This window comes from Ammospiza caudacuta, chromosome 2 (assembly GCF_027887145.1).
Source record: "Ammospiza caudacuta isolate bAmmCau1 chromosome 2, bAmmCau1.pri, whole genome shotgun sequence".
In the NCBI taxonomy this organism is placed as follows: domain Eukaryota; kingdom Metazoa; phylum Chordata; class Aves; order Passeriformes; family Passerellidae; genus Ammospiza; species Ammospiza caudacuta.
In genome coordinates this window covers 94,503,017-94,526,113 of record NC_080594.1, presented here as the reverse complement: position 1 = coordinate 94,526,113, position 23,097 = coordinate 94,503,017, and the positions used below count along the sequence as shown (strand labels likewise).

Sequence of the window (23,097 nt, the reverse complement as noted above, 5' to 3'; positions counted from 1 at the left end):
TAAATGTGTTGATTCCTCCAACTATTTTTAAATGCAGCACTGCAGACTGTTTGCAATCAGTCTGTTTCTCATAACTTCACAGCTATATTTCAAGTCCTACCGAGTTGCGAGCTTGTGGCAGACAACACCAGTGTCTGTTATGACTTCACTCAGTCTCAGCTCCAGGTGGACCTTCCCCTGAAACACACCAAAAACACCACAGGAAATGTTAGTTTTATCCATAGGCACTCACACCATTCCAACTTCAACCAAAGCAAGCCAGTTTGTGCAAGTAATTCCAGGAGAAGCCTAAAGATTAAATAAGAGCTGTATAGCTGAGGTCTTTCTACTGCCAGAAAATCCCAACTAGTATTCATTCAACTTAAATTTGGGTGCATAATTCCCACCATTATATTATAAGCTGAACTGATTGAAGGATATGGAGTGTCTATGGTCTGACACAGAAATGTTATGCTGAAGTTGTAATTAGCATTTTAAATATTAAGCAAGTATCTGCAACACTATTGTTAAAAATTATATCACAGAAGTATCTTATAAATTAACCTCTACATGTTTTAAACATTATAAAAATAAAATGTATTAAGCAATATAAACTGTAAGACAGGTATCAATAAAAGTATATCAAACAACTATTAAAAAGACACATTAAAAATGTTCAATCATGTTGCTAGCATTCACAGTATCTACTGTTACACAGTGCTCAAGTCCTTACCATCACAAAGTACCAAGGTATACAAGTGTTTTTATAGAAATATTTTTGCTAGTCTTAAATAAATGTTTCCTTCTCAGGAAAGAATGCTTCAATGCACTCAGATGAGCCTGAGAGCAAACTGGCCATTTGCTCAACCTGAATAACAGACTGAATAAAATGAAAGCTCCTCATTTCAGAAATTAGGTTGAAAAAAAGATATTTAAAAATCAGCAGTATTTCACGCATTTTCCTAGCTACATTAAGCATAAAATGATTGTGATGCCTCTCATGGGCTAAAAAGCCATTTTTTCTTGTAGCTTTTGTCTTTCTCTTGTGAAAGCTCTGAAAATGGTCAGCTGCTCCAAGAGTGACTCCAAGCTTCCTACAGCAAAACAGAGGTCATGGGATCACTGGGACCAGCAGCCTACATGTATTCCCAAAACACCTTCCAGTGTTTTACTCCCAGTTAAAAACTCAAATACCTTGAAATAAGGCTACAGTAACATGCTTTCAGGCTTATTTTACAGAAAAGGTTACTCTTACATAAACAGAATACTTTTTCCCAAATCAATTATACTATTATGCAAAACATAAGGATTCAGCTGAATAAATTCACTCCTGAGAAATGGCATTAGCTGGGTTTACAAAATACCAGATAATTCATTTTGCAAAGGGAAGATGGAAAACTGCAATAAATCAGTATCATAGGATCAAAAGTTAATCTAATCAACAAGAAGGTCAACCTATAATGAATTACATGTACCACAGAAACAGAGAATTGCCGTGATCTTTGACTGACAGTTTGTAAGAAAGAAATCTATATTTTTAGTATTAACAGAACTACTGTAATAATAACCGGAATCTTTTATTGTAGTAGGTCTGCAGAGTTTACAAGCAGGAAAGATTAGACAATGCAACAGAACAAAAGAAAAAGTTCATTTTACTGAAAACTGAAAAAGTGACTTCATCCTGCTCAGAGAGAATTCCTCCTTTGGAGCCAGGGATTGAGTCTAGGCTCAGTCCTGCATTAGGAGGCTATAATGCTTTCTTTTTTCTGAGAAAAAATCTGGAGGTCTGGCAATTCTGAAGCAGCATGTATTGATTATTCAAAACATTTCCATTAGCAAATATATTTCAGGGTTGTTCATAGAAGCAGCTATGCTTATTAGCACAACCTTCTGTGGAAGGGTAGGACCCCTTTTCAAGGAACAAGCTGAAGGAGTGCCAATTCAACTGCTGAACACTTCCTTTTCCATCAGCTCCTGCTGATATGGAGGGTGAGTTCACAGGTCACACCTCCTTCCCAACCACATCTAACACCACATAATGGGGCCAGCCAGCTTCCAGTTATTGATTAGAGAAGCCATTGGATGACTGAATTTCTTGTAGGGAAGCAGACAGTACTCAAAAGGAAATAAGTAACAAAAAAAAGTTTGAAAGGCCTTACTGAGAACACAATTTATACTATGCTTGTTAAATATAACCTTTACAACACACTCTGTTATCTGAAAACAAAACTGACTGCAAGTTGGCAAAAAAAAGAAAAATACTCAAAGTCCTGGTTTTCTAGATACAGGGAAAGCCTGTCTCCAGCCTGGAATGAAGCAGTGAGCCTCTGTGGACTGAAACACCAGAAAACAGTTATAAAGCAAATAAAAGTACACAAACCCTACCTAACTGTATCATGTTTCCAACAGTTGCAAATTTGTGGTTTAATTTAACCGCAGTACTTTGAAGGAAAAAAATGCATGACCACAGATTATCCTGAAGTTACTCTTATGACAAAGTTCTGCCACCCTGGCATGAAGCAGTTTCAGCATCCTGAACAAGGCCTCAGAGGCAGTGCTTGCAAGGTCACGAAGACACCACTGGGAGCCATGTCAGAGTGCAGCTGAATGCACACATTTTGCCCTGGAATCTGACACACCCCTCATGGAGCAGTGATTGTATATTCAGATGCAACATCCAACCCAGATCAAAATAGATGCCATCTGGTTTTTCAGAGAAATATTTATGAAAAGGCACTGACAAATACCAGGAACTTCTGTGCCTATCTGAGGCTCTAGAAGATGCACAAAAGACTATCAGTCTGCCTAAGCTCAAGACAGGAGCCAAATCTATCCAAATTTCCCAAATAATTTTAAAGCAAATATCAACCAGGCCTCCATCCTTTTTGTTACTATCAAATTTTTAGAAATCTTTCACTTTTTAAAAACATCAAAGGAAAAGAACAAGTCTTATCTGCTGATTTTAAACAAAACTACAAAATATACAGTTTGCTTGAATATTAAGTATCAGGTAAATAGCCTTAATATCCAGGGCTCACACAGCATGATAATTCATTTCCACAAAAGAACAACAGCTGATATCAGAAAAACTCCTAAGTAAGGCATTCGTTTACTATTTTGTTTACTATTAAACCTGCTGGCAAGAGGTTTATGGTAACCCACCTTTCTACTTCTCACTAGCCTACCCAATTTTGCTGGGAACTTTCCCCCCAAGTTGGGAGGTGCACCTGGATGAAAGTTTTTCCAAACATTTATTCCACATGGATGAAAGTTTTTCCAAACATTTATTCCACATGGGGACACTTTTCCCAACTCAACTCTGCTCGTTGCTCGGCAGTGTGGAAAGAGGGACTGGGATCCACTTTTGGCTCCTTACTCTTCATCCTGCTGATAGAGTATTTCTGCTGCAAGCAGTCTCACCCCAGCTCCTGGAGGTGGAGGACAGATGAGATGTACCAGACAGGAGCTGTAGGAGAGGATTAGGCTAAGCAGGTGACATGAACCACAGTTCAACACTGACTCATGCCACCACTTCATTTTTTTTGCAATCTCAAATTCAGGACTGTGATAACACTGGTATGTTGGTTTATCTTCCCTTGCTCCAAATTGTCAGGAGAAATGAGCATTGGAAGAACTCAGCACTGCACAGAGACCATTCCAAACTAGGAAATAACCTGCACCACTGCTTTTCCAGTCTTTCCAAATTTTATTTCAGAATATAGCAAATGTTATTGGGCAGATTCTGTCTACGCTGAAACCTTTTTACCCAGTTTCTTGGGAAGTCACTTTCTGCCATCAGTAAAACTTAAAAGCAAACAAGAAAACTGAGCCAAACCCTAAGGGCTCACTAAATGCTGCCCCTGAGGGAGTGGGAGGGGAAAGATCAAGGGTACAGCTACTGCTTTAGGTAAATCCAGCCCTGCAGCATTATCAGCAGCCTCACATAAGGTCAGGCCTAACAGCAGGTTGGGAGCAGGAGGAAGAAGGAGTTTGTTTGCTGTCTATGTTTGCTGCTCGTAGCAGCTGCTCCTTCCTTTAGCAGAGGGCAGCGGGCGGCTGGGAAAGGTCTGAGGATCATGCTAGAGATCACAGCCTGCCTGCTGGACCACAGGGCAGCTCCCAGAAACTGGAACAGAACCCAGCTGATTGCTGAGGCAAGGGCAGCAGCTCCATTCAGCACTGCATGGATTCATAAATGCTAAGCAAAGCAGAACTGATATCTGCTTGCTCTCCATATGTGCAAGCATGTCAGAACTGCTCAGGAGCTGGCAAACAACTTCACATGGCATAATGTTAACCTTCCTGTTTCTCTAAAGGAAGAATACTGCCATATGGTCAAAATCCTTAAAATTAATCTTTTTTTTCTCTCAAATAGTTTGATGGGATATAATATGTAGATGTTGCACGTGAAAGGGTTTCATTCCCCCAGACAAATTATGTTCCGCAGATACAGCCCCACGTATGTTACTTTAAAACCATGTACACTCGTTCAGCAGTAGGTGCTCCTCACCACAATAGACTAGCTACTGAAAAGTAATAGAACAAAACATTATTAGCTGCCCTAGCCCTTTGTGCTGTTAAGTCCGAATAGTGTGCTCTTACATTCACACAGGAAGTCCTGCCACAAAGCAGGATCTGGTCAATAGCTGCTCTTTCCCTTTACCACAAACATTATTTACCATTGCTGATGCATGGTTCAGTTGTCTCAAATAATTTTGTCAGTAGGCATTTAGCCTTGAGATTCTCCCCACCCTATCAAAACAGACATGTCATCTCTCTTCAAAACAACTAGAAGACAGAAGCTTAAGTGCCACTGTTCAAAATATAGAGGGTAACACCCATTTATTTCCTGTTTGTGGTTAAAAGCTGATACCTAACCTGGAAGCAGCTTCTTCTTTTCACCATTTGCATTTACCCATGCTTACAGTAGGTTGTACAAAATGCGTCAGTGACTCATTTTTATGCTAGAAGTGTTTCAGTACCTACACAAAGATAGAAAATATCAGTGTTGGACAGTGGGCATGCAATGCTCTTAATTGTTCATCGGATAATGTAATTCTATCAATTACTGGAGTGAAACTGCTCTGCACAGTTGCTCCTAAAGACAATTATATCTTGTATCTTCAAATGTATATTCTTAATTAACAATTAGCAACAGAGCCATCACAGTTCAACACAACTTGGTCCACATATAAAAAGAGCATTGATTTGTATAGAACAAGAAGCAAGCAGACATGGGACAGTCCTTGGAAATTTCAATAAAGTGAATAAAAATAACAAAGTAACATTTCCAGCTTCCTCCACAGAATGGGATAAACTGTACTCAGTCTTGTGTGATGGAGAAGATGAGCTAATTAAACAATTTGTGGTAAAATCTTGGCTCTGATGAACTCATGGCAAAACTCCCACTCCCAGAAGGCCAAGATTTCATTCACAAAGCCTGACACTTGGGATGCAGATTCTGCATTCAACAGGAAGATGAAGAAGAAAAAGGAAACATTTTTTTGAGAACCACACCATGCCTTAGCTAGGTTCTTCTAGTTAATACACAGGCAGCATTTCAGAGCCAGTAGTTATGTCAAGCAAGATAAGAAGTTTTAGGTGTACTCTCCAAACATACCCATAAATAATGTTTTCACTAATGAAGAACAGTACACCACATGACACAGTCCTTTCTCAAGAACAGGCATGTTTAATCAACAATAGTCAAAGGCCTGCATAGACAAAATGCTAAAGTGGTGAAAGGAAGAGGAAAAGCTTTTGGTGTCTGAAGAAAGTACTTAACATCAGTTAATTTTTGGCACAAAGCTTTGAGTACAGAAGGTTAAAATGTGAGACAATTTGCTTCCTCAGTGTTGGTTATCTGCCCTTTACATGCCTTTTATTTTTATTAAGTTGATAGCCAAATAGATATCTCAGACACATCAAAGTTCTTATGAGAAGGAAGGGGAAATGAGCAATTATCAAGTTTTTGTCAGCCTTTTTTTTGCCCCAACAATGACTTTACATAAGACCTTGAGCATAAATGGCTTTGGAAAAGCATTCTATCATTTAGAACTGAGAACTCAGCTGTAAGAGGACATGACTATTACACATTTGTCAATGGAATGGAGGAAGTAACTCAAAGCACACTTGAAAAGGGGAACTTTTAAAACAAGAGCCTGCACAGGAAAACATGTCAGAATAATTTCTCTTTGCACATGCCCCCATTTAGGCATATACTGACAACACGGTTTGGAGTATGCTGGTATATATAGATATTAATCAGAATATATCTGGATCTTTAACCACTTCATTGATTACATATACACAAAGAATGTTTAGGTGGCAAACCTCAAACTTCACAAAACAGACTTGAACTGTGAATTTCATGTGAAGTGAAAAAATATTAAGGGGAAAACTACTCAAAACCAGGAAAGGCCTTTTAAAGGCTGCATGTGCACTTGGGCTTAAGTTCCACTGAGAACACATGGACCACTGAGAGCATCTGTCATCTACAGCCCTAGGCAAATATCTGAATCAGTTACTGTTGGGTAAACTTCCTTCTGTGAAGAAAAGGAAAACATTCATGGATCAAAGAAGAGGTACACGCAACAGCATGGCTATTTTTACTTCCAGACCTCAAAAAGTATGACAATGAGAATACAGCAGGTCCTGAAAGACAAATGACTGATAGAAAAAAAACACGTCCCATGTAAAGTGTGCAACATCATGCTCCTCCTGGCCTCAAGCAGCTTACAATGTTGTCCCTGCTGCTGCTAGCCCCTCCCCTCCAGCTGAAGCTGCCTGATTGCTCATAATCTATTTCAATGCAAAAGTTAAACCATTTTCAGCAATGGCTCAATTCCTGTTCTACTTCTCACTAAAATTCTTGGGCTCGTGTACTGTCAGACACTGGGCATTTAACTCTGGGCACAGTACTGAGGAGGAGGCAGGCTCCATCAGAACGTGGGAACTTAAAATTCCTTCAGCTAAATGCACACAAGCCCACCTCGTTATAGCTTTCTACCTCCAGAACAAGTTTCTCAGTTGGGAAAGTTAAGCCATAAATTAAACATTAATGGCTGCTGTCAACTTCTATTCTGTACTCTATATAAGAAAGCTTCCTGATCACATTTAACATTTTACTTTATATTTAAAAAGGAAATACTCAGACATCATGTAATTTCATATTTGTATGACAAACACAAATACAAGCTGAAGTTTCATCATTTGTTCTTCACAGAGCAGCTCAAACTTAACCACCTAGAGCACAACTGCTGTTTAATCACCCAGGTCTATCTCAACAGCATCCAGGTTATCCTGGATGGTAGTCCTGACAGGACTAGAGCAGACCATGCACTGTGTTATCCTCAAACTAGTGAGAGCAAAACCAGCCAGTGAAATGTGGGGGCACTGATGCAGCAACAGAGAAAAAGCCTGGGAACTTCAAGGGGCAGCTACAGCCCACGGCTGACTGACACAGCACTGTGCTCTGGCAGCCACTGCTTTCCACTGACTCAGGCAAGGGGAAGTTGAGATGCACCTGATGATGCTGATTATCTCACTGGGTGGGTTTGCTAGATAAAGGGTGAACCAAACCCACAAAAGGCATTGGGTGGGTTGTACTGCCTGCTCTGCATCTGTGGGCTGAGCAGCTGCACAGTCCCACCTGTACCGCTCCCTGCGAGACTGAACACAAGGTGCTGGTGAGATCACAGGCTCAGCAGCACCCAGCACAGACATACAATGCCCTCATTTTTATTTCAACATGAGCAATCATGCCAGACTCCTTTACTTGCTGTCAAGCAATAAATGGAGGTGGCATTAAAGCATCTGACAGTGATACTCATATCTGTGTAGTCTGACAATTAATGCAGTCCTGCTGTCAGTAACATCCTTATCTGCAATAAAATTTATGAAGCCATAATCTCACTCCTGAACATACAAAGCACCTTCATTAAGACAGTAAGAATTGGCAATGTTGTAAAACCATAAAACTAGATTCAAAGTCTCAAGCTAAACACCTTGGAAACAATCTGTGATGAAGTTATACAACACTTAACACTTACATACTGATTTTTTAAAGTATACAAGAACTCATACAAATGAGGTACCAACCATGCTGAACAAAATTTTAAATTTCTCTCATTAAACTTCAGATAGCTCAAAATATCAGTTCTTACATCACAAATGTTACTATCTATAATTTCAAATCAGTCTTTCTGTTCACAAAAATGAGGTACCATGTCCTAAAAGTGGGCCACAAGAAACAAAGCATCCAATATCACTAATTTTTGAACAATCCATTGCTTTTAAGGTGGCTTTCAGTTTCTGACTGTGCTGGCTGCTCTGCTTAAAACCTGGGTATTTTTAGACTTCACACATGGTAAAGCTAAGTCTCTCATAGGTTTATTATTCTTACCCAGTTTCTTTCATATCATGGCCTAATGTATTAGAAATAATTAGAAACCTGGTCTCCTTTTTCTTTTTTAATTTCTCAGTCTGACTGCATAACCTCAAGCAAGTCACATTCTTTCTGACATTTACTCTCACTGTATTCAAAGTGTGGGAGTGACAATAGCTTACCTCAATAGAGTGCTGTGATGCATAGCTAAATAGCCATGAAGTGATCTACAACATGGAAAAATAGTACAACAGCCCCTGGCTGACAAAAGCAGAAAAAGCAGGAGTTTCCTGGCCTACAGCTCAATGTTTAATCCACTAGATTGTATTGGAAAAGCTGCTAGAATGATAAAACTGATAGCTGCCACATAAAGACTGCCTTTGTACTAGTATTTGCATGATTCACTGCAAATGTTAACTATTAAAAATTTCTTAAACTATTTCTTTAAAGTTGGAGGAAAACTGAGTAACATTGTAAAAATACTCATCATTAATACAAGGATTTTATTTTTCCTTACAAATCATGAAGTGCTTAGGACAACTGAGATACTGCAAATGTAAAAGATACAAACAAAAAAAATTCATTTGGCTATCTTCACTTGCATAAGAGTTCATACAAAATATTTACAAATCTACTCCCATTATTATGGAAAACCAAGCCCTCTTGCAGCCTCAACATAAAGACCAAGGAACTTTTAAATAAATGGAAAAAATTAGAGTATCATGTAAATCATATTTACACTACGTATAATAAAGGCTTATTGTGGATCCCAGAAACAGCTTTTAAGAGTTGGGCTCTAGTGAGGATGCAAACAGAAGTGATAAACTGCACAATTATGAACAGAGAACATGCTTCCAGCAAATCCTGTGCTCCTCATCACTCAAAGCAAGAGCTGTCTGCCCTTTACATTAGCACTAGAAAGGACCCTGGTCTAAAAAGCTTCCACAAATTCACTCTGTATAAATATTGTAACAAAACAAACAATGCAGAAGCTTATCTAAATATTGGCTTTCTTCAACTGATAAATTACAAAGGGAAAGTTTTCATATCCTACAGGAAATAAACACTTAATCTATTGTTCCAAAGGCACTGTCATAAGAGGCTTTGGGGTAAGAAGACAGGGACACACCAGGGTAAACAGAATAGATCTCATAGTTAAAAGCCTGTTAAAAAGCCTTTCCATCACCAGTGACACTGAAATGTGGCATTAGAGAGGATCAATATTTTACAAGAGAATGTCACAGGCTGAAGAGGCTTTCTTTCTGTCACAGGCACAACAGGGTATTATTTGTCTCTCCAAACAAAAAGAAAACCTAATCTTACATGCATTTTCACATATGCTTCACCATACATGACTACACCTTACGTTGGAATGTGTGTGCATTTTAAGTGTCATTTTCCAACCTGGTATATGTGCAGACTTGCACACACACTGAAAAGCCAAGGCACTGTGTCCAACTCTACCATACAGAAGTATCTAAGAGGCATTTCCCCTTGCATTTATCTGAGACTTTTGCACAGGCCAGATATTCATGTCTCCTCCTAAACAAATATTGTGGTTCAAAAGTGATATGTATACTTACAGGAGGAAAAAAAAAAAAGTAACTGGCAGAGTATTTTGCTATATAATTTGATTGCTTGCTTTGTTATAATGATTGTTTTCACAAGACCTAACGTCATAACAGAAAATAGAATCTGCTTCAAAAGAAGAAAAGTACAGAGAGAGGAGTCACACTGTGTAGAAAAATTTGCAAAGTACCAAAACCTAAATGTGATTTAGGGCTGAAGTAATACAATAATCAGCATTCCCACTGTATGGAAGAGGGCCTGGAGATCTGGCAAGGAATGTTTTTCACATTTAAGATGTACTTATTGCCATTCCTGTGGCAACCTGCCAACATAATTATTTTAAGCAGTACCTGCAGATACTATTTTCAAGATGGCTCCACTCCCTGAGGAATCAACTGTTATTTATAGGCCTGAAGTTATTTGATACTTGAGATAAACACACTGTCCCTGTATCAGACCTGATGGTTCACATTGTTTTCATTGATTCTGTATGCAGAATCCTGACCCCCAGTGATTTATGCACACTTTGAATCCACCCTACACTCATCACCAAAACCCAAACTATACTAATGGGCAATGCTTCCTTTTTGTAGGGAAGCAACATATCTGCCCCAGAGCCATGACACCCATGAAACTGCCATGGTCCTGTTACAAATACTCTTTGCCAAGATATGCTTTTAACCATCTCACCTGTACTTCTGAATCAGCATCAACATGCTGGAGTTGAAACCAGGTGTCTCTGTTATGATACTTCTGCAGATCTTCTTTCTGTATAGCTACCTTTCCTGAAATAAAACAAACCAGAAACAGAGTTTAAGACATACTGTAGCTCCACCAAGATATATTTCCATCAAAACCAAGTTGCAAAACAATGATTTAGGGCCTGTCCTATTCAAGAAAGGCTTTAGAGCAAGGGAAGATTTTCTTGGGGAATATTTCTTTACACAATACATAATGATGAGCACAATATTGATGGATCATACAATTCTGACAAGCATCTTTTTCCACTCCATTTTGTGAATGACTTGAAAATTCCTAAAGTCCTACACACCTAACAGAGTGAAGCACTAGACATTATGGACAAGCTTGAAAATATGCTTATAACAAAAACGTCATTATTAATTCTCTAACATGCAATTAAACTTGCGGGAAAAAAAGCTTGGAAAACACTGCAGAGATTTTTTTGTGGCTGATGTCTGTAACAATCCCAAATTAACAGTGCCCTGCATATGCTATTGCCAACAATATTTCAGGATGAGGCATTTCAATGTATAGTTTTGTAGGAAAAGGAAAACAACTAGAAATGTCAAATCACAGCATATTCCCACATCTGCATTTTGGGGCCCTGTCAACCTCTCTCTCTCGCTCAAATCTTTCAGACTTGGCATTACACAAGCCAGAGGCACCCAAGGGCTGTCCCTGACTCTAGAGAAAAGCCAGGGGGGAAAACCACACCAAAACACTGAAGAATTTAAACTCTTACATTTTTATCCCCCTCTTGCCACTACCAAATTATCTGTTTTGGTAGGTACAGTAGCAGCACTCAGCTCCACGCTGTGAACTAAGAGCCTGCATGACTGCAAAGGGTCAATGCAGAAATTTCTGTCCTGCCCAATCTCTCTCAGGCAGAAAGTAAAGCACTCTCTGAGGAGCACTGAAACTTTTTCCAAGCCTCCTTCTTTGTATACACAAAGCTGAGTGTGGCATGCCTGAGGAGCACGTGATGCTCAGAAGGCTGCCTTGGGTCGGGTGGCTCCCCAGGCACTGAGCAGAGCAGCATGTTTGAAGGGAAAGAATCCAGGGCAGTCAGAGACACTGACAGGGCTCCAGGAAGCTGGGGTTTGGCAATGTGGTTGGGTAGATTTCTGCTGCTAAAGTGAGTTGCTCACACACAGTTTGCAACCACTGCTTTGTCATAAAAACACAAACTTTCTTTAACCAAATGTTGCTAGATAAAATTCACCAATGGATATATTTTTCTGGGAAAAAGAGTACCAAGGCAACCTAAATTCATGCAGTTTGGCCAGATGTCAGTAATACATTACCCCAGCACATGTTAACAGAACACATTTACAAAGAAAAAAAAAAGGCAAGAACACATGATCAAAGACTACAAAGGTGGCAAACAAAAAGCACTTCCCTTCAGAAATCTAAAAGCTTAAAGAAGTCCTAGCAGCAAGCTATTACACCAGCATTTCTTCAATTTATGGCCTTTTCCTTTAGTTGGATGGCTTCACCCAGCCCTCCTGTTTGCTGGGCTATGCCCCATACCACGTTGCATCTGCATTGTTCTGTCACCTCAGGCTGTTTCTGATGACAGTTTCCAGATTTCCAGTCCCAGTTTCTAAACTATCTGCCATTCTTCCACAACTGCCCTGCATGGTATCTGGCAGGGTTTCTGGTCTAGTTTCCCTTTCATAACTTCTGACCCATTATTTTTAAGTCTTGTTCACTCTGTCCTCAGCACCAGCCTCTCACTGCTCGGCCTGTGGAGATTATCAGATCCATCTCCTGTCAAGCATTTAACTAGAGATTAACAAGGGAGACTCTTTACTGGATATGCAGAGCAAGCCACTTGAAACTTCTTAGAAAAGCAATAATTAAATTACACAAACCTACAAAATAATATGGCAGGAAGGGTAAATAAGACATCTGCACTGTGCTGAACAGAAGACACAAAGTTATTCTGCTGAGAATCCATGGCATGATGACTGTGTTTTTTCAAAGCTTCTACTTTTATTCTCCAACCACAGCGGTTTGTGGGGAACCTAGTTTCTCTAAAACACTTGGAGAGGAATACATTGAAATGCATGACCTTCCACTAACTGCTTTGGACCTCATTTGAAATTGTTTACTTTCACTGGCTGCTATCCTCACTCTACCCTTTAATCTCCTGCAGAAATCCTCCACTCAACTGCAGGTTGCACACACTCTGCAAACACTGTCACCTGCCATCATCCCATTCACAGCCACCTCCCTGTAAGGAGTGCCCTGAAGAAAACCCAAGGATTCTTTTCCAATATCTGCATCTGCACGTGGCATAAATGGGGTGATCACTGCCCCCTTTTTCAGCAGCGAGTTCCACTGCTCTCTGCATCAAGGATGGCAGGGTAACCCAGCCGGGTCTGGCCACAAAGTCAGTACATGATCATGACTGCAGCACCAAGTGTTCACAGGCAATGGCACGTGCCTCCAGCTCTGAGGGAGTTAACATGGTGATACAACTGTTTTGATTAGGAAACTGTTTGAACAGCACTGTTTGCTCTGCACACAAGCAAGTTTTATTAATGACTGAAACTTACTGACTGGGCTGGCTATTATCCAGGGGTTTTCATTGCATACCAAATGATCCACAAAGAACTAAAATCTACTAGGGAAAAAGAAAAGGGTGGCAGTAAAAAGAGGGCCTACAGTTTGGCCAGTCTAAACATATACAAAGATATAATACTGATAAGGCAGAATGTTTGATCTGCCCTGTTAAACAGTTCTCTGCACACACACAGAGGAGCTTCCCTCTCAATCTGTTAATAATTCTTCACCTGCACCAGCCATGAGCATACGCTCATCCAGCTCACATTCCTCCTCCTCATCACCAAAACACAGTGCAGGTGCTGAGCACGGTCATGTTTCTGCCCTGGTCTACACAGTCACTGCTCTTCCACTGGCTGACCTACATCTGACCTGGCTCAAACAACTTCCACAGCACCAGAACTAGGTTAAATCCAGGCCAATAATCACAAGCTGTTGGCACCTGTCATTTGACCTGACACTACACGATAAGAACCTGTAATTCTCCCTGAAGATAAACCTGACACGAGAGGTCAGAAGGATTTACCACCTCTCATTTAGGGGATATTTTCCTCCCTGTGGTTCTTCAGCATGCTCTCAAACTCGAGCCCATTGTCTCACACTCTTTCTCAAGGCTTGGGTGGCTTCCAGACAGCACCAAGAAACTCTAAATCTTGCACCTGAGGCACCCAGCCACTCCTGCTGGTTTCCTCAGAGTGGCCCCAGGCTGCAGAGTCTGCATCTGATTCAGCTTTTAGACACTGCATGGGAAGAGGCAGGAAACAGCCAAGCTTGTTGAACAGTGTAAGGTGTAATTTCAAAACTTAGTATAAGTTACACTTTTAGAAGTTAGATTCTCAGCAAAAACCAGCAAAGATGAAGTAAAAATATTCTTCTCATCTGAACTAATTTCTTTCTGAAGCCTGATGCTCACCAGAGCCTCAGACTGGGGGAGGGTAGGAAAGCCTCACACACTGCTGTGTGTTTTCCATCCATATGGCAACATTTTCCTTATGACCATCCCCCTCCTCACTTCAGACTGAACAGATCTTCACTGCAACGTTTAAATCCTAAACTCTGTGTTCAAAACAAAGGTGCAACATGCCACAACTGAGCTCTTCCCTCTATGAACCTCTCTTTAGAGAAAAAACAATATAATAAAGTTACTACCTAGGCCCTGGATGGTTTTAAAGCTGCAAATTCCACTTTATAATCCCTGGTACAAACTGATTTAAGAGCCTCCCACGTTCTCCACCCATGCACCCCCACCCTCTCAAGCAGGGCATACTGAAAACTATTGAGGAAATCAAACTAATCTAAAAAAAAACTCAAAAAATGAAAATAAACATTCTGTGCAAGGAGAAGAGACTAAGAAATAAGTTTCATGGGCCACATGTGGGTGGTGTTGGCATTTTTAACACAAAGGTCATTTCAACTGACCTGTTTTAGAGCTTCCTCACTCAAGAGTCACATTAACATAGCTAGAAGACAGAAGACAGCAGGAAATCTGTAATTTGGGCACAGAGGCAGAGATTTTGAACAGAGAAGGGTAGGAATTTCTGGCCATACCACCTGGAAAAGTGCTTGTGGAAGCACCACACCCTCAGTGCCCATCCCTCACTGGTTACAAACATTTTTCCAAAACAAGTCAATGCAGCCCATTAACCTGTCCCTGAACATGCCTAGGCTTGTTAAGTCAGGGTCAACATCTCCATACAAACACTGACAGAAATTATAATTTGGCTCAGGCATTCTCCACCCATGCACAACCACCTTCTGTCTGCAGTACCTGTTGGTGACAAAAGCATTAGGCATTGGTTGAAGGATTACATCCCACCTTTTAAAGAGTAATTTTCTAGACTGCAAATGAGATATGCGAATATTTCTGACAGATGCTAGACTAGTAGAAGATTCCTTTACTGAAAAAGTAGCACAGCAGCAAGGAAAGGAGCTTGTCATTTTAAAAGGGCACAAGGCTCTACCAGAAACATGATCCAACAGTTATTTTACAGAAGTCTAAAATCAGAGAGAGCATTTCAGGAGCTCTTGTGCCTTCTCTTTAGGTTATCTTTATCTTGGAATACCTACATAGTGAAAACAACAGAATTTTACACACTGTTGCCAGGTGAGCTGATATTATATAATATCCTTCATTAACAATGACTGCAGTACAGGTAATTCACAGCAAAGGGTTAGGTCTGAGTCACACATTAAAAGGCCCGAAAAGCCTAATTAACTGAGTCTTCTCACAGCTCTGAACAGAGACTTTGTCTCCTTCCTATGTAATGCAATAAGTGAGCCTCAAAGCTACTTCAGAAGTTGCTTCATGTTAGTAGGTTAGGTACACAGACATACTGTATCACTGTATTGATTTAACACAACTGTTATGAAGGTGCACAAAGAAAGGAGCTTTCAATGGTTGGAAAGACTACGGACAAATCAGAACCAATTTTAATCAACACTTTAGGCTGTGAGAGCCTAATTATCTTGAAACAAAAAGCATCACTGCTATTTCAGCCTACCTATATGGTTATAATTATCTGCATGAAAGGTTATTTGTCTTTAAATGAAAGTACAGAAACCTTTCCTGCCTTTTTCAAGAAGACCACAAATTCACTCACCTCTCCCATAACACACAAAAAGATCAAAACAAGCAAACTCCCTATTTCAGAATTACAAAGGTAAGGATGAGAATTATGGGCAACATAAGGCTTCAGAGCTTTAGAAGCAGCAGAATTGTTCCCTCCTGGCTCCTGTGCAGTGCACCATGAAGCACAAGCACTATTAAACCATCTGCTACAATGGATAAGAATTTAGTGGCAATAATAGCAGAACACTTCCAGCACAGCATTAGTGCATCCACAGAGAGTACTGAGGTATGTGATATTCATGACCTCAATTTCATTTGTTTGGGTTTTTTAAACCAGTCCAAATATACTAAGAATATCACTTATTAAATCAATTTTTCCCCTTTGTGGGATTTATCTTGGATAATAAGGCAGAGAAAAGTAGGCTGTGGACAAAACACAGCTTCCATCCTTTAAAGCTGCAAGCTGCAGCATTGCATGAACTTCCATCAGAGTTCTTTTGCTGGTCACAATGCAAGAGATCTCACCTGGCTTCCATCTGAATTTCTGCTCTCCCTCCCTGCTAAAAACAGCAAAACCCACACACAAAAAGAACCAATCCTCAACCACACCTCTGGTATCAACTCTGCCAGCAGCTCCCTGGGCCCTTAAAATGGCCCTACATTTGAGACACTGGCTGTAGCCTGTGGTGGGTTGCAGTGGGAGAGCAGTCCTGAACTCGACCTGCATTCACTGCTGTTTGCCTTCCAGCAGGCACCAAAACCCTGAGCATGCTGCCTGCGCTGAACAGCCACCTCATCCATCCCCTCATTCTACATACAAACAACATTAAAACTTGTCCTCGTGTCAGCAGCAGGTCAGGAGGGATGCATGAAAAGACAGTCGAGGTTCTAGCACATTACGCTCAGTAGTTTTGTTTAGATCTGTATTTCCAGGATGAAGAAGAAAAAATACCAGTTTTTGAAAGCTCAACTTTTTTTCCCTGCTCTTGAGACCACTCATCAGGTTAAAAGATATTGTGAGTGCCAACTTTTTCTATGCAGAGTGTATTTACTTTAGCCTTTCTGTGTAGCTGCAGAGAACCTTTCCAGGATAATTCTAGCTTATATCTTTTTGAGACTTGCTATGGAAGAGTCATCTGTTTCCTTTATTTCATTAGAGTTATATAAATATATCATACTGAGCAGATATGTTACTTCCACGTCATCCACCAGTACATTATGGAAGCAGCAAACCACTGCCCAAGCCATGCTCAGGCTGGAAGAAACCAAGGAACGCTATTTTCTACTGAAATTTTGACCTATGCTTCATGCTTTATTGGAGGATCTTTCCTGCACTGAACTAGCAAGAAGAACAGTTCATCAGGGATGATTTTTTCAAATTTATTCTTTTAAACCAGTAAAATACTGAAATAAAAAGGTGATGCTTCAGCTACATTTGGTAACACTTACCTAATAACAGGAGATGGTTTGCTTGGATGTTTGGTAATAAATTACTCTACAAACATACCTCCTCAGCTTTGGAAGTAACCATTAACAAAGGCACAGGTAATTCAAACATTCAAGCCTCAACTTTCAATTCCAAGGTGTTTTCATTTTATGAGTGTCTCCAAGAGTTAGGAGTTGGTTTCATCTACTTTAGTCCACATTAGCCAAATTTAACTCCTTCTGTAGGCAAATTTGTTTTAGTGCTTTACATTGCTTCACCTCATCCAGCATTAAGCAGGAAAAGAGTTACAACCAAATAAGATAGAATAGCCACAAGAGTCTCAATTTGTCATACAACACACCCAACAACCTGTATGAAGGTGACTTAGAGCAGCTAAGTTATTGTAAATGTAATTAACAGAACCACATACTAGTCTTCTTCCACTGGCTTTCTACTCCTTCACTGAAAAGCTTTAACATTTCACATCTGTGCTTTATTCAGCACCATTCCATCCCCAGCAGCACAGGAGCATTTTGTTCTATTCAGTTCCTGCTCAGCACAGATGTTGGCAAGTCAGTTTCATGTATCTCTCACCAAAACAAATGAAGTGCTGAGGTGAGAAAAACCAAAATCACTTAAGTAGAGGATAAATGATTGTGTACTTGTCACCTGAAGGACAGATGATATCAACCAATCTCTCACCCAAGTGTTAAGTGATTTGGTGTGGCATATTTCCTGTTTTTAATCTGGTCTGTATATTTAAGGTCACAGCCTGGCAGCCTGAGCTATTCATTACACACCTAGAAATAACAGCTCAGGGCATATCACAAACATGGTTTTCCTCACTAAATCTAGCTCAGTTATTCAGGTGTGAGAAACCCAGTTTATTGTTATTACAGACACAGCATGTCTCATTCAACATCTCTAAAAGGCTGAAAAATATCAAAACAATCATTAAAGAACATTTGCCTGATATAGCAGCACTACTATCCTGATATTCCTTCTGCTGCATCTAGCCAGAGACATCTTTTTTTCCATTATTACTGGAGGGGCACCAATTGAGTTTTTCAAGTTAGCCTCATCTCCTCTGTGTTTTTCTCATTCTAACAACCAGAAGGAAATAGGTGATTTACACATTATAGACACATATTCCAGCAAATTGTCTTACTACTACTGCTTGATCATTCAGAAAAAAATAAATGCGATTTTAAATGCTTTCATATTTCCTACTCAAAGCATCTCAACACACTATATAAGTCAGTACATAAACTCTATCCAGTAACAGTCAATATCACTTAAACAACGACTTAAAACTAGTTTACTTTCACAGTAACTATTTGCTATTTTATCTTAAAAAAGAGAAAAATAATATTTCAGATCCACTGAACTGATTTTTCTTCATTATATTTGCATTTCAACCAGCATTCAATATTCTTCCAAGACACAATGGTTCAAAAGTTATGTCTGTTAAGCTAACAAAATCCCAGATGACTTAGCAATTATGATTAAGAAAATGCAAATGTAATAAGCAAACATGCAGACTCAAAAGATATCTTTATCTGCACAATCCTCCCATCCTGTATGCCAAAACACTACAGCATGTTCCAAAACATATCTGCTACACATGCTTCAGTTTGAGTTTGTTTGGCTCTTCTCAGAAGTTTGTGTCAGAGCTTTCAGGGGGTTCTTGTCTTTCATATTCTCTCTCCCACATCTTCCGTTTTTGGTAGCCTAACCATTCTCATCTGTCACACACTGAGTTGCATTTCTGAAGTTACACAAATTTACCATCACAAACTTATACTTCACATTTCAATAAATAAAAGCATGCCTGAGCTCCAGTAACCCTGGAAGTCAGTACTGTAACACCAAGTCGCATTGTAATACCAAGTCAGTATTGTAACTTGAAACACTGAACAGTGAACCAAAAGGAAGCTACAAAAAGTAGCTACTTGCTGAATTCTCACCATTTTGACCCATTTGCACTCATTCTCTGTCTCAAAATCCCCTCAAAACCAGCCAAATAACAATGCAAGAGATGTCAAACATTTAAAATCACACATAGGTAAATTCACAAGCTCAGTAACATACGGACTTTAAATCAGTCTCTCCTGGATGGAAGACACTACCCCCCAACTTCCTCCTCTGAAAAAGTTCATTGCTGGATGAGCATAAGTAACTACATTTTATTCAACAGAAGTCTCTCATGATAACAGAATGTCACAAGGGATCTTTGGAATGCAAACTAAGGGCCCCTGACTTTGGTGTTTCAGTGGAAAAGAGCTCATTTTAGCTCTGATCTGATCACCCCTTTCAGTACAGACATCTTCCAAACCTTCCTTGCACAAGCCTCTTCAAGGAAAGTTTTAAGTCTTAAAACCGAGCTGAAGATACAGATAGAATAACTATTGCTTTTAAATGTTACAGACTTTTACAAATTGAAGAGTTCCTTTGTGTGGAGGGACAGAATGTAAGAGAATAGTGCAGAAGGTAATCTCACACCTGAGGAGTTGTAGCTGTGCTAGTCACCAAAGATTAGGAACAGGCCTGCCCTTAATAGGCCACAGCTGTGTCCAATAAGAAGACAAGTGCTACAAAAGAGTGGGTTAGCTGGGTGAGGAGAGAGATGGAGTTTGTTGGCTGTGCTGTGAAGGAGTCAGTACTGTGAGGAGCAGACCATGAGAAATCACTGAGAAGGTATGGGAACTTTTGCAATAAGATGACAACACCCTTGTTCAAAAAAAACTCCACTGTTGAGCTTTGCAGCTGCTGACTCCCATAGTGAAAACAGCCGCAAGCAGGTACTCCAGAGCACTGTTCTCTTCCCAGAAAAATTTCCTAGTACAAGCAGAACTTAGAGAGTAGTATCAAACTGACAGCAATTCTAGATTTTTTCTTCCCTTCTCTCCGTTGCTATTTATCACACTTCCATATCTTTGAAATGCTTTTCAAAACGTGTCTCAATAAGAAGTAAGGGAAAGAGAAGGAGGAGGAGAGGAAAAATACTACAATACATAATGTGCACTGTGTAAAATCTCAGTGTAGGCAGGAACACCGGAGTTTTGACTTCTACTGCTACATCAACACTGACACCAAGCTCTGTGGTTTGGCTGACACACTGGAGAGAAGGAATGGCATCCAGGGGGCCTTGGACAAGCTGCAGAGGTGGGACAATGGGAGTTTCATGAAGTTTAATGAGGCCAAGTACAAGGTCCTGCACATAGGTCAGGGCAATGAGAAGTTCAAACACAGGCTGGGTGGAGAATGGATTCAGAGCAGCCCTAAAGAGAAGGAGCAATGTGCACCTCAAATTTCCAAGGCAAGTGTATCTTGGTGCTGCAACAAAAGCAGGGTGACCAGCAGGTGTAAGGAGGTGATTCTGACCCTCTAGGTCTGCTCTTGTGAGACCCCAGCTGGTGTACTTTGTCCAGGTCTGGGGGCCCCCAACACAAGAAGGATGTGGACCTGCTGGAATGAGTCCAGAGGAGGGTCACTACATTGATCAGAGGGCAGGAGCACCTCTCCTGTGAAGACAGGCTGTTCAGCCTGGAGAAGACATGGCTCCAAGGAGATTTTCCAGCTGCCTCTCAGTGCCTGAAGTGGGCCAACAAGAAGGCTGGGAAGGGACTTTTTGTAGGGCATACAGTGATAGGACAAGGGGGAATGGCCTTAAATGAAGAGTAGCTTTAGAATAGACATTAGGAACAAAATCTTTTCTGTGAGGGTGGTGAGGCACTGGAATAGGTTGCCCAGAGAAGCTGTGGATACCCCATCCCTGGAACTGTTCAATGCCAAGCTGGATGAAGCTATGAGCAATGTGATCTAGTGGAAGGTGTCACTTACACCATGCTTCAACCAAGGTGTTGAAACTAAATGGCCTTTAAAGTCCCTTCCAACCCAGCTCTTTCTATGATCCTAAGACCAGTATAGTAACACCAGTTTGCCTACCTGTGGATTCTGCAACACATGCAAGAGTTAACATTGCTATTTCCTGAAGAGAGTGAAAAATGAAAACCTGATCAATCATTCAAGCATGCAAAAAAAAGTCTTTATATTTTCTGCATGTTCTCTTCACAAACTGCTCCTAGTACCTTTAAGATTACTATAGCAGCTCCTGAATAATTCCCCTCCAACATCAGAGCTTGATTATTAAAACATGAACTTAGAAAACATGGAGAAAATAAAAATATTTGTACTTCTCTATCTGCAATTTAACCTGTCAGACATGTATTAAGTGGTTCAAGAGACTCTTCTTCCAAGAAAAGGAGTAAAGCCCTGAGCAAGAAAAGTCCCTGGCCTATTGATGGGTCACTGCAGCTGCTGAAAACTGGTGACACACAAGATCAGATCATTTCAACAATGAAAACTTCATCAGTTGAAAGAAGGGAGCTGTTACTTTCAAAGTACAAGGGAAACTAGACATTAGAGAGAACAAAAAGCTTTCCAAAAGCTCACTCAACAATCAGAAATTGACTCCCTCCTCCCCAGGTTGCTACACACACATGAGCTCATTTACAGACAAAGAGAATGATGACCTACTTTCCTACCTCATATGTAAAACAATAATTAAAGAAAAAGCTGCATGACAAATTACTGTAATGTAAAGATACATGTAAAATATCTGCACCAGCACTCCACGCTTTAAGAGAATTTTTTTTATGCCATTATACAAACTATTGCTCAACATCTGACAACTTCCTCTCTACAACCTCTGTCAGGATAGCTATAGCCATCTATTTCAAAAGAGATGAATAACTCAAAAAAAAAAAAGTCCAAAGTGTTCAAGTGATTTAAAATAGAAACTGTTCCCCTCAATAACAACTAAGCTTTTACAAAGTTTTTATCCCCAGAGAGATAAACGGAGTGTTGCGCAATTTGCTGCAGATGAAATACACAGCAAATAATATCTGGAAAAGCAGCAATCTTGTCATCCTCAAACAGGCACTGGAAGTCTTTTAGAGCTATTCTGTAAGTGACAGCTTGCTCTGATACACTCCCCAAAATTCTGTCATCATTGTACTTGGGGTACCTACTGCCAGTATGATTCCTCTGCCTGTTGTTAAGGCAGCCATAGTTTAACAATACTGCAGGCACCCAAGTGTGAGGGCCCTGGAAAACTGCAAGACTAATGGCGCTGCAGTTAGGAAAAAAACCCAAAAATAACATTTGCAGTGACAAATGTGAGGCTGTCAACATTTAAACAAGGTTTTGTAGCCTGTTTTAGTTAAACTGCTCACTATCCTATTTAAATAAGGTTTTGTAGCCTGTTTTAGTTAAACTGCAATCTGCATTCACTATCACAACAGTCAGTGCTTTTCTCCCCAACTTTTTAATACATAATATGTAATATTGAAGGCATTTTTGACAACTGACAAAAGGACTTACCACTATCATCATCAGTCCTATCAAGACCCCATCTCCTAAGACTGCAAATGATGTAGAAGTTAAAATCCAAGAGAAATAAGCTGTAAGGAAAGTAGTAATTTATGAACACATACCTATGATGGAATCCCTTCGAAAAACATCTCTGTCAAAAATATAAAATGACAGATGGCGAAAGGTCCGAGGAATTTCACAGTAAAAGTCTTCTCCATAGAAGGGGCTGAGTGAACAAAAAAAACCAACACACACAAACACATACACAAAAAAAAAAGGAAAATAGATTAGTGTTGGTATCCTGGACAAGCTGGTGCGTTTATATTTCACACCCAGAACATCACTCAGGACTGTGATGGCCTTTCCCACAACTGAATGCTCCCTTTTAAGCACAGTTCCATTTTGACTCTTCCTAAATATCTTAAACGCTCACAGAACAAGATTTTTTAATGAGCAAAAAAGAACACATACTTCTTTCTATCT

At 40.0% G+C, this 23,097-nt stretch overlaps 1 protein-coding gene across 2 annotated transcripts in view; it reads right to left on the bottom strand.

The window, feature by feature from the left end:
• RASA3 (RAS p21 protein activator 3) overlaps window positions 1-23,097 on the bottom strand; it is a 129,130-nt gene that overhangs the window by 56,581 nt on the left and 49,452 nt on the right. For both annotated transcript variants that reach the window (XM_058821936.1, XM_058821943.1), the window contains exons 3-5: window positions 22,737-22,840; window positions 10,625-10,719; window positions 101-177 (exon numbers count right to left, since the gene is read on the bottom strand). In XM_058821936.1, coding sequence (XP_058677919.1) covers window positions 101-177; window positions 10,625-10,719; window positions 22,737-22,840 — 276 coding nt within the window. The remainder of the gene's footprint in view (window positions 1-100; window positions 178-10,624; window positions 10,720-22,736; window positions 22,841-23,097) is intronic.